The following is an 11529-nucleotide window of genomic DNA, read 5'->3' as shown; positions in this document are numbered from 1 at the left end:
GGCTCCAGGCTCCGAGCCATCAGCCCAGAGCCTGACGCGGGGCTCGAACTCACGGACCGCGAGATCGTGACCTGGCTGAAGTCGGACGCTTAACCGACTGCGCCACCCAGGCGCCCCCCCGCTCTTTCTTTCAAAATAAATAAATAAACATTAAAAAAATATTTTTTAAAAAGTTTGATAGCACATGGTGGAAGCAACCAGGCACGCTCTTAACATTGCTGACAGGGCTATAAACTGGCTCACTGACTATAGCTGGTAAAAAATGAACGCACATGTCCTTGGTGCTAGAGACTCTGCTTCTAGGAATTTATCCACCATAAATATTCCTCTTGTGTGAAATTATGCATGTGGAGGTTTTTTAATCCTCAGTACTGAGGATTAAATAATTTATGTGAAGCACACAGAACAAAGCCCAACGCTCAGTAAGGGCTAGCTGTCGTCAGTAGTAAAAGACTGGAAACAGCCCAACTGTCCATTAATAGGGGATTCATAAAATAAAGTATGATACAGCCAATCATTGGGATACGAGGCATCTGTTAAGAAGAGGCAGCTCTTGGGGCGCCTGGGTGGCTCAGGCGGTTAAGTGTCCAACGTCGGCTCAGGTCGTGATCTCACGGTCCCTGAGTTCGATCGAGCCCCACGTCAGGTTCTGTGCTGCCAGCTCGGAGCCTGGAGCCCGCTTCGGATTCTGCGTCTCCCTCTCTCTCTGCCCCTCCCCTGCTCGCGCTCTGTCTCTCAAAAATAAGTAAACATTAAAAAAACTTTTTAAAAAAAGAGGAGAAAGCTCTTTGTGTAGCGTGGATATGGACTGATCTTCAAGGGTAGTGTTAGGTGGGGAAAGCAAGGCACGATGCAGAGTATAGAGTATGCTGCCGCTTGTGTGGTAGAGGGACATTTCCTGGCCGTGGGTCAAGTATCTGTGGAAGGATAGCCAGGGCGGCCCCTGGAGAGACAAACTGAGTGGCTGGGGACAGGGTTGGAGGGGAAGTTTTCTCTGGATGACTTTTTGTACCTTTTGAATTCTGAACCCTTGAATACCTATTCAAAAGTTTAAAACAAAAATTTGAGGGGGTGCCTGGGTGGCTCAGTCGGTTAAGCATCCGACTCTTGATTTCAGCTCAGGTCACGATCCCAGGGTTGCGGGACTGAGCCCCCACATCAGGCTCTGCACTGAGCATGGAACCTGCCTGAGAGTCATTCATTCTCATTCTCCTTCTCTCGGTCTCTCTCTCTGCCTCTCTCTGTCTCTCTCTCTCTCTCTCGGTCCCTTCCTCCCTCCGCCCTGAGTGTGCTCACTCTCTCCCTAAAATAAAAAATAAATAAAAGAAAATTAGATTTAGTTATATTAAATTAAATTAAAACTCGAATTAAACAACCACTCTACCAGGGCCTAATTCGGAAAAGGTGCCAGTGTTGAAACTCAAAAAGGAATTTAGAAACAATGTGTGACAAATCCCCGTTAACTGCATTTTCCAATTCATGATCCTTTAATAACGCTGAAAGCCCTCAACTGTTAAATACAACGACAGCAATTCTTTAAAATATTTTTTTTTAATTTTTTTTTGATGTTTATTTTTTGACAGAGAGAGACAGAGCATGAGCAGGGGAGGGGCAGAGAGAGAGGGAGACATAGAATCTGAAACAGGTTCCAGGCTCCGAGCTGTCAGCACAGAGCCCGACGCGGGGCTCGAACTCACAGACCGCGAGATCATGACCTGAGCCGAAGTCGGACGCTCAACCGACTGAGCCATCCAGGCGCCCCTAAAATGATTTTATATGCAACAGAAACACATCACAGTGAGAAAAACAAAGGTTTAAGATGGCTGGCAACCTGAGGAAAACGTGCAACGTTCTGTTACACAGGAGTAGGACACGCTTTATAAATCTGACTGGGAAGTCAGAGTTAACCACACAGAACAAGCACTAAACTCTTGCTTCTAACCCTAGGGGGAGGTTCACTGGCATACGTCGGAGTGCAAGTTTTGCTAGCTCTCCATAATGGCTCAGAATTCTTATCCTTCTCATTTCGAAGCTTTCTCTCTACGAGTTGGATACGTACACCTTTTCCCATGAATTATGAATAGGCTGTCTATCCCCCAGTCACCATTAAAGAAAAGAAGTGTTTCGTTGGCTTTAGCACTTTATTATTTCTTTTTTGTAGCCCCGTTCCCATTTCGCACGTACCTTGGCTAAGATATAAATTGCCTCCCGAACTCCAACCAATGGAAACCGGAGAGGAATTAGCACCAGGTCACCAAGGGCAACGTTAGAGACTTTGCCAACAAACATAATGAAGCCTAACACCTGCCTCTAACTGATGGTTTTCCAGAGACTAACGCTTTCTCTTTGCTTCTGTCCATATCGCAAAATGATAAAGTGCAAAAATTCTGGGGAGAGATGATATACTAAAGCCGGTAAAGCCTCGCTACAGATCGGTTGAGGAGGTCGCTTTCCCCAAATCAAAGACACACCAAGTCAAAGAATGTCAGCTCTCAGCCGTTCTCATTTGACCCAAGAGGAGAGCGCGCCCAGGAGAGTTAAGGGACTTACCCGAGGTTGCACAGGGTACTGGTGGCGAATCTCTGGTCCTCAGACCCACACTTCCCTGTACAGTAACCATCTCCTCTGGGTCTCATTCCCAAAGTCCTGCCTCCGGTGCGCTCACTGTCACAGGTGCCCTCATCTCTACAAAAGCTCCCTGCTTTTCCAGGAGAGAAGAGCTCTCAAAAGGAGGATCCCAAATTCAAGTCCTGATGTGTGTGTGTTTCCTTTTCAGTTTTACAAAGAAACCGAGAGCCGATTTCACTTACTAAGTTGAGCACGCTTTCTTTTCCGGGTTATGACAGAACAGTTACAGCTGTCAGTAGCTATTCACTAGGGCATGGGTACCCAAGGTTTATTTTATTCTTCCTCTCTGGACACCAAAATGTTCTGCATTCTTCAAAGCCTACTTCAGATTTCCCCTTTGTGGTCTCCCCTCTACGTCCCTGATCTATACAGATCTCACTGATTTTGTCACGTGATCTTTTACTGTACTTACTGTAGTCGTGGCATATCCTGACATTGGCTTTGTGTGGATTACTTCTGACGGCCCAGACTTCAAGCATAATGCCATATTGTGTTTCTGTGGGTTTTTTGTCGGCTTGGGTTTGGGGGCATCCTACATGGACCCAACCTCGGGCACTTAGCAGCTTTGCCTACGGGCGTCTACTGATAACAGTCTCCCCCATCAAGGAACATTCCTGTACCTCACAGCTGAGCGCACTTTGTCCATAAAAGACAGGGAAAGGATCCCAGTTAAGGGAGCAGTAAATCTATGGTGGCTGCTTGCCAGGGGTTCAGGTGAGAGAACAGAGAACACGCGCTCCCAGCTGTCTCTCCCCACACCTCCCGCCCGCTCTCCTGCCCCTCTCCCTTGTCATCAGCCCTGGCCCCTCAGTGGCCGCCTAGGTTCCCGAAGAGCCCCAGCCTTACGGGGAGACAGTGCAGCTGGCAGCTGGCGATGCAGGAACGGCCTTGTCCTTTTCCTCTGTACAAAGGCACAGGGATACGACCATGAACGAAAATCTGAAAGAAAATCCGATGCCTGTACACCACCTTGTGACCAGTTTGTAAACTACTCTCTCTCTCCCTCCCTCTCTGTCTCTCTCTGTCTCTCTGTCTCTCTCTCTCTCTCTCTCACACACACACACACACACACACTCACACAAAAGTCTAAACACATAAAGTCCTCACATACTCTCCACTATCAGTCCAGGGAGACCGGCACCCCCCACAGTGTGATTTTTTTTTTTTTTTTTTCTGTTTTCCTCCCTTTCAATTGACCAGAAGGAAAAGAGAAGACTCGGAGAGAAGTGGGAATTTCCAAACCTTTGCCCACTACAGACTCAAAATGGAGATTGCAGACAGAAACCACTTTAAAGGCATAGTGTCATTTGCACCCCACCTTTTTGGGGGGACACGGGAGGCTGTGAGAAAATCAAATGGAGTAAGTGGCCCTTGGGGATTCTTGTGCAGAAAGTGGGTTGAGGTTTGAAACGGTTAAGGATAACCTGAAGCAGACTTCCCCAGAAACAAGTGAAGTGACCCGTCTGCTTGGCTCCAGTGTACCAGCTACGGACCCCCTCTCTCCAGCTCTCGTGTTTACTCTGATCAGGGTTCTGGCTCCACCCCTGGGCCCGCTCCCTTTTATCTGGGCACAGGAACTATCTCCTTCTGCCATATTTGGTGCAGGCCTGCCAGTGGCCAGCTAAATACTAAACAGTTAAGAGCAGTGAGTTCTTTTGCTCTAGTCTCGCCAGTGTTAAAACCGCTTCTTCCTTCCCATTTCATCGACTCGGCTCTCTTCCTCTTTAAATTTCCAGTACTGTCTGTTAGGATTTTTAAGGGCTGGTACATTCCTGAAGTCAGGTGTTTCACAGGCACTGTTCTGCTGTTCACTATAGGTTAAATGGTTCATTGTACAAATATTAGGCTATTTGGTTTTTACACATTTTCTAGGTTTTCCACGTACTTTGAGGTCTTACCGAAGTAAGACTTCACAGCAGTCTATATACTGTAAAAGTTGAGTAGTGTATGTTTTGAGATTAAAAAAAATAAAATAAAGATGCCCTCCAGTAGCATCTTTTTAAAAATATTTTTCTTAGGGGCGCCTGGGTGGCTCAGTCAGTTGAGCGTCCAACTTCAGCTCAGGTCATGGTCTCGTGGTTCGCGAGTTCAAGCCCCGCATGGGGCTCGCTGCTGTCGGCCAAGACCCCACTTCAGATCCCCTGTCCCCCCACCCCTGCCCCTCCCCTGCTCACGCTCTCTCGAAAATAAATACACATTTTTTTAAAGAAACACATTTTTCTTAAACTAGTTATTTCCAACTTTGTTTTACAAGATCTCAAGATCTTCCGTTATTTCGAGATGTATGTGCAATTCTCAAAGCGAAATCCCTATTAATCCACATTAATTACTTCGTTATATGAAATACCTATGTTGCTACCTACGGCACTCTCCAACGTTTTAGAGTCACAAAGTCATTCAAGGACCATTAACTGAGCACTTATTATACGCTAGGCACTGTGCTAGGGAAGGTGGAGCAAGGATGGAAACATGGTCTCCGCCCTCGAAAAACTCCGTCTAGCACAAAAACCAGATATACATAGTAATTAGGGTATCATGTGACCGCGTTAAAATGCCGGTGGATTAAAAAGCTCTAGGGGCCTAAAGAAAGTGACGGTGTGCCTTAAATAGGAGTCTGCAGTGGGAGTGGAGAGGGGGGGGGTGAGTTCCCGGAAGAACATGTGTCGAAGCACGAAAGGGACTCTTAAGATGAAGCTCTGGCACTGCGTGTGGTTAAAAAATAGCATGTATGGGGGAGTGGCAAGGGATGGTGAAAAATCCTGTAAGCCACGTTCGGGGGTGTAGACTTGATCCTGGATGCCCGTGGTTGTCAACATGTGGTACTGGACCGGCAGCAGCTTCACCCGGGATCTCGTTAACAAGGCAAATTCTTGGGTCCCAAGCTAGACCTACTGACCCAGAAGCTCTGGAGGTGGGGCCCGGTCACCTGCGCTTTCACAAGCCCTCCGGATGATTCTGACGCAGGCCGCGCTTCGAGAACCACGCTGCAGGCGATGAGAAGGTGCTCTGACGGGTTTGGAGCAGAGAACTGCCTGGGTAAGATCTCAAGCAGGAGCACCGGTTGCCGCCGCCGGGGCAAGCACGGCTCCCAACTCCGGAGTAGTTACAGGAAAATACAAACAACGCTTGAAAATACAAACAACGCTTGAAAATACAAACAACGCTTGAAAATACAAACAACGCTTGAATGTGACATGAAGAGACGAGGGCCCAGATGAAGGCAGTAGGAATGGAGAGGAAACAGAGCTTAGAGATCTTTTACGGGTGGCCCAGATTCAATCAGGTGCCGAGGCTATATCCATACAAAGGTGTGACTGAAATGGTTTTTAGATAAAAGCTGCAGCCTTGCCGGAGGGATCAACCACTCACTAGGCGTTTCCTGAAAGAAGTGTTCCACACGGTCCCTAGCAAAAGGGGAGGTGGAGCGCAATGTCTGTGTTTCCAGTGGCAAAAACAAACGGTGCCCTGGCTTCCACGCGAGTCTTCCGGTCAGCTGGGCAGTTTGACTTCTCACTGGAAGTCAGTAAACTGGCATTCATAGTAACATAAAAATCTCTTGTGAGTTTGGTTAGTGTGAATCCAATCCTTGAGACTGACTGACAATTTCTGGATGTGCTGGCAAAATTAAATTTCAAGCGCTGAAAAGCTGAAAGTAGGCATCGGTTCCGGTGATCGAACCAACCAAGGCACGGACGAGGTGAGACCCTGCTAGAGCCTTCTTTTCATCCTAACTTCATCACTGATCACACAGTCCACTTAATTCAGGAAGAAGCTGGAATGAATGAAAGAATCACTTTGTACTATGCCCGGAAGGTCAAGAAAGTCGGGTGTACCTGTTATTTCTAACTTTGGAGGCAGGATTTAGCTGAGGCTAAATCTTCCATTTCCTGATCGAGAGGTGAGAGGGACAACCCACATGGCTAATTTACCTAATGAGAGTTTGAGCACAATTCCTATTTCTACTAGGACTCTGGATACCTCTCATTATGTACCGTATGTTTTCCAGCTGATATCGATATCTTGGCTTATTTGACCAACTTATTTTGTCCAAGAATAGTTCCCGATCAAAAACTGCACTGTTTTATGGAAGTTGAGAGCAATCAGGCACCCTGGAGATTAAAACAAAACTTTCATACTATAGATGAGGAAACAGAGGGCCTCAAAGAGCAAATCACTTCATCTATTTATTGTAGGGCAAGCTTTTCCAGAATACTACAAGGTGGCAAAACAAGATTCAGAGCAACACGGATGGATAATCGGTTCGTGTAAATTTTAGGCAACATTTAAAATTCCTTGGGGCGCCTGGGTGGCGCAGTCGGTTAAGCGTCCGACTTCAGCCAGGTCACGATCTCGCGGTCCGGGAGTTCGAGCCCCGCGTCGGGCTCTGGGCTGATGGCTCAGAGCCTGGAGCCTGTTTCCGATTCTGGGTCTCCCTCTCTCTCTGCCCCTCGCCCGTTCATGCTCTGTCTCTCTCTGTCCCAAAAATAAATAAAAGTTGAAAAAAAAATTTTTTTTAAATAAATAAATAAAATTCCTCTATTTTCCATCTTAAACGTTTTAAAAACAGAAAACAAAGAGTAGCAAATTACTTACTTTATTGGGCTATTAGAGGATGGGGAAGCTTTTCTTGTAGTTTCTCGTTTTCAGAAACTAGAGTTAAATGTCAAAACTTCAGGAGAAAAAAATTAAAAATTGGGGAAGAAAATGTGCATGAACAATTCAAGGAGAGAAACATGCATTCTTTTATAAGCTACCTGTTCTGTTTTCTGTCTTTGCCTACCAAGGGGTAACTTTGCACTGAATGTTGTCCATTACATCCAATTACATATTACTTGTAAAGGGAATCTATCACCACTACCCCTTACAGACTTGAGAAACTCCAGATTTTCCAACATCCTGGTATTTGAGTAAACCTTGTATTTTTGACAGCTCTAGAAATGCTTCAGAAACTAGTTTGATCTTGTATGCCGTTTGGGTATATAGACGTGAACAACTTGAAAGGCACATTTTGGCCCCGTTTCCTGTTTTCCAAACTTCCCACTGCTTTCTATCAAATATGTATGTAATCTAAAAGTTGGTGTTCACTCCCTGGTCAGTATCCTGTATATAGCATTTTACAGGCAGCTTTCCAAGCACTTAAAGGAAATGTGGACACGGTTTTCATCATCAAGAATGTATTAAATTCCAGGTGTGCCCTGGCTGAAAAAGTAGACTTCTCCCCTTCTGTCTGGAATTCACATTAAGAACGCAATGCATTCCGATAGAACAGGGCTGCTTTTTAGGCAAGATCCAAAGGATCCCATTTTCCAGGTCTGCGTCCATCTCTGATTCCCCTCAGAGGTCAACAATCGGGACCGTTTTTATTATTTGCCCTCTCGCTCCCCGCTGTGAGGTCTCTTAGACTCTACTCGGGCAGAAATGCAACTTCAGTCCGGAGAGGGCAGATGTCAGTTACTTCGAAACCGCAGAACATTGATTAAGGGCTGGAGGGCAGGAGAGGGAGTATCAAACGGTCCGTTCTAGGACTTCAGCTCCACCTGACTGGGGCCCAGCCTTTCCAGCCTTCGTCCCCACACCGGCCGGCTCCATGTGAAACCGGTCATGTGAGCCTGTTTACAGCCGAGCAGCTGGTGCAACCATCAGGATCCGTGCGGAGGTCCAGGAAAGGGGACGGATGCAGGCCACGTACCCCTTCCACTACCGCCCCCCGTCACTATTCCATGAAGGCGTTCGCTCTCCCTCCCTGCCTCGCCACCCCACTTTCACCTCCCTCCGGCCATCCCGGGACGCCTCGCTCCGGCCCCATCGATTTCCTTCCAGTTGCTCGCCGGGGGGGGGGGGGGGGGACCCACCGGGTGGGGGGGAAGGAGGAGTCAGGGCGAGGTCGGTGTCACCCCGAATGGGGAGTCAACCTCCCTCCCGCAGTCCTCCTCGAAACATCCGCCAAAGAGTTGTCCCTGGAGTCGCATCCCCGGGGCAACCGAACTCTGCCGGGCAGGCACCGGGAGGATCCCGAGCCTGCTGCCTCCGCCCAGGCACGAAAAAGGCACACACGGGCCGGCCCGACCCCGGAGCCGGGATCCGCGGGCGGCCGGGCAGCTGACAGTCAGAGAAGGGGCAGAAAGGACTCCATCTGCCCGCTCCCACCTCCCACCCGCATCCCGGCGCCGCGGAGCCCCGCCGTCAGTCACAGAGCCAAGCCCGGGGGTTGGGTACGGCTCATTCTTTGCGCGGGGTCTCGCGCCAACGTAACTTCCACGTCTTCCCGAAGTCGGAGGAAGTGGGTGACGGGACGGGGGCGGGGGGGGACTCACCTCGGCAACACCGGCTCCTCGGAAAGCAGCTGCGACTGCTCCTCCGGTCCTTTGTCAGCGTCTCTAAGCTGCACTGCCTGCTGGGATACCGGAGGACTCAAATGCCACCTCTCTCCGCCCTCGAGGATGAGCTGCGGTTGGGGGTGGGTGGGAAGAGGGAGAAGAGGTGGAGCCGGGGGCGGGACCGGAGCCGGGGGCGGAGCCTCCTTACTGCCACCTGGCCTCCGGAGTTTCTGAGTTTCTTCCTAATCCGCGCTCCAGATTTCTTCCTGCTGCCTAGGACCTGTCCTTCCTCTTCCCTCCCCTCCCCTCCCGCCGCCCCTTGAGGAGACCGGAGACTCTTACAGAGGGTCAGCTCATCTCTCTTTGCACTTGTCGGGCAGTCACGCTTGATTCCCTCCCCCTTCTTCCCTACACACACACACACACACACACACACACACACACACACATCCATCCATCCATCCATCCCGTGAGTACCCAAGGCTAATTGATTCTACCTCTGAGACACGTCTTATTGACCGCCTTTCTCCACTTTGTCCTCAGTGCTATGGGCTCCGTGCAGCCCCCATGACTTTTTGCTTTGGAGCTCTACAGTAGCCTCCCGGCTGGGGTCTCTCCTTCCACTCTTGCCTAGGCTCACGCCATCTCCCAGACTGCAACCAAAGGGATTTATCTTACCTAAGATGTATAGGTGACCTGTTACTTACCCGCTTAAAACCTTTCAATGTGTCGCAAGTCCCTACAATCCTTCAGCGTGGTATAGAAGGACTTCTGTAACCGTTTTCTGATGCGCACAATGCTCTAACCCAATAAACTAGGCATCCCTGGAAGACAGCGGGTCCTGGGACAGCACTGCCTGCCCAAAACACTCCCCCTTGAAAGGAAGCCACACTGTACTGTCCATAGGCCCCTTGAAATATCGTTAAAGATGGAACCCTCGGAATTAAATGTTAATGATGTTCAGAAAGGATAAGCAAGGTACAGCTGCCACAAGTTCTGATGCCTTTGCTTCTGGATTCCCTTCTCTCTCTTTGGAATGCCTACCTCTCTTTCAAGGCCCGGCAGAAATGCCACTTCCTCCAATAAGCCTTCCAGGATCTTCCATGAGAACTATTGATTCCTGCTCCATCACCGTAGAACGTTGCTTATTCTGCTTTGCAATTCTTCCTGACTTAGGCAATCACTGGTTGTGTATTATGTCTTCCTTTCTCTCCTACCTAGACTATGAATTCCTCAGAGTGACCCACAGCTGCCGGCACAATGCCTAATCCAGAAAAGACATCAGTACAATTGGATGAAATGATATCCTTCGACTCCACTGTATCTGAAGCCCAAAGTAGGCCCAGAAGGGAGCCTAGGCAAGGCTTCACTAGGACGTCTTCATCTTGACCCAGCCACATGTCATTCTGCAAAAACAAACTGGTTAGACAGCAGAGCATTGCAATTGCAAAAGGCCCAAAGCTTGTACTTCCCTTGCAGGTCAGACTGGTTTGTGGTATAATATGTGGTTGTGGAAAATGTAACTGGCACAGTTCACATGAGAATTCAGTGTAGACAAATTTCATGGTGACATAGAAAATAACAGTTTCCAGATGTAGAACTCTCTCCCCCTTTGGGAGGCTTTGGATTCCTATTTGCTTCAGGCTACCCTTGGGCTCTATATCCCTTCGGACTTTGAATACCGTGTTATAAAATATGCTGTTGCAAAGTTAGGCATCTGGCTTTGCGTTGTTCTTGCATCACTTAATGCGTATTTGTTTTTGCTCTAATTATATTACAAGCTACACTTTGGCGGGTTTCCTCATCCCTAAAATGGGGACAAGAATCCCTGGCCTACCCAGTTTACTAGGCTCTTAGGAGGTTCTAATGTGGTAACATTTATAGCAGGTGTGATAATGTAACTATAGGATGCTCTTCAAATGTAAGTTCTGTTTTATTATTAAAAACCTTTACACTCTACTACTTAGGTGGGTGTGTTTGAGATCCCACATTAGGAATCAAAGCCTTCATTGCAAATTCCTGAGGATAATGCTTTACTTCATGGTTTCCACAATTTGCCTGAAGGGAAGAAGATTCATCACCTGGAGCCCTTGTTAAGAACATTCCCAGAACCTACCCCAGATCCACTCAATAAAAATCCCCGGATAAAATTCTGCCCCAACAATTCTAAAGTGGGGGTTTTTTTTCAACACCACCAAAGCAATTCTCTGACACCAGCTGGGTGTCCTACAGTTCATCTCAATTCTGACACTATCGTGAAAATCATTAAAGGAAAACCTCACTTAGATGGAGTCGGGAGGTTTGGCAGGGGCAGCTCTCGCACCCTACCACTGTTGGTCAATTGTGGATCCAACGTGAAGAGGTGGACCTTGCACTGTGGCTACTACTTTACTATCCGGGCCAGAGGAAGGAAGGCTTCCTCCTCCCCCGGCAACAGCCCAGCCAATGAGAGACTGTTACAACACAGCCAATGAAAAGCCACTGTACTTGGAACTCCTAGTTTACTCCAATGGGCTTCTTCTTTACAACCGCTCTCCCAACTGCCCCCCCCCCCCCTATAAAAGAGCCTTCATTGGCTTTGTTC

At 48.3% G+C, this 11529-nt stretch overlaps 2 protein-coding genes across 7 annotated transcripts in view; one reads left to right on the top strand and one right to left on the bottom strand.

The window, feature by feature from the left end:
* The window catches only part of MOSPD1 (motile sperm domain containing 1), a 24504-nt gene extending 14355 nt beyond the window's left edge, over positions 1-10149 (bottom strand). For 2 of the 6 annotated variants that reach the window (XM_040468110.1, XM_040468113.1), the window contains exon 1: positions 5525-5775. The gene's annotated coding sequence lies outside the window, so the exon portion shown is untranslated. Of the gene's footprint in view, positions 1-3040; positions 4639-5524; positions 5776-8942; positions 9074-9989 lie in introns of those variants that run through there. The other 4 variants (XM_040468111.1, XM_040468112.1, XM_040468109.1 and 1 more) reach the window with 3 other exon arrangements.
* LOC121025565 (P2R1A-PPP2R2A-interacting phosphatase regulator 1-like) overlaps positions 1-10657 on the top strand; it is a 101642-nt gene extending 90985 nt beyond the window's left edge. The window contains exon 12 of the mRNA XM_040468102.1: positions 10167-10657. Within this exon, the coding sequence (XP_040324036.1) occupies position 10167 (1 nt within the window). The 3' untranslated portion in view covers positions 10168-10657. The remainder of the gene's footprint in view (positions 1-10166) is intronic.
* Positions 10658-11529: the final 872 nt, after the last annotated feature.

This window comes from Herpailurus yagouaroundi, unplaced genomic scaffold (assembly GCF_014898765.1).
Source record: "Herpailurus yagouaroundi ecotype Mexico unplaced genomic scaffold, PumYag 67681, whole genome shotgun sequence".
NCBI lineage: Eukaryota > Metazoa > Chordata > Mammalia > Carnivora > Felidae > Herpailurus > Herpailurus yagouaroundi.
The sequence above is the reverse complement of the archived record's forward strand: the minus strand, read 5'-3'. Positions and strand labels throughout refer to the sequence as shown.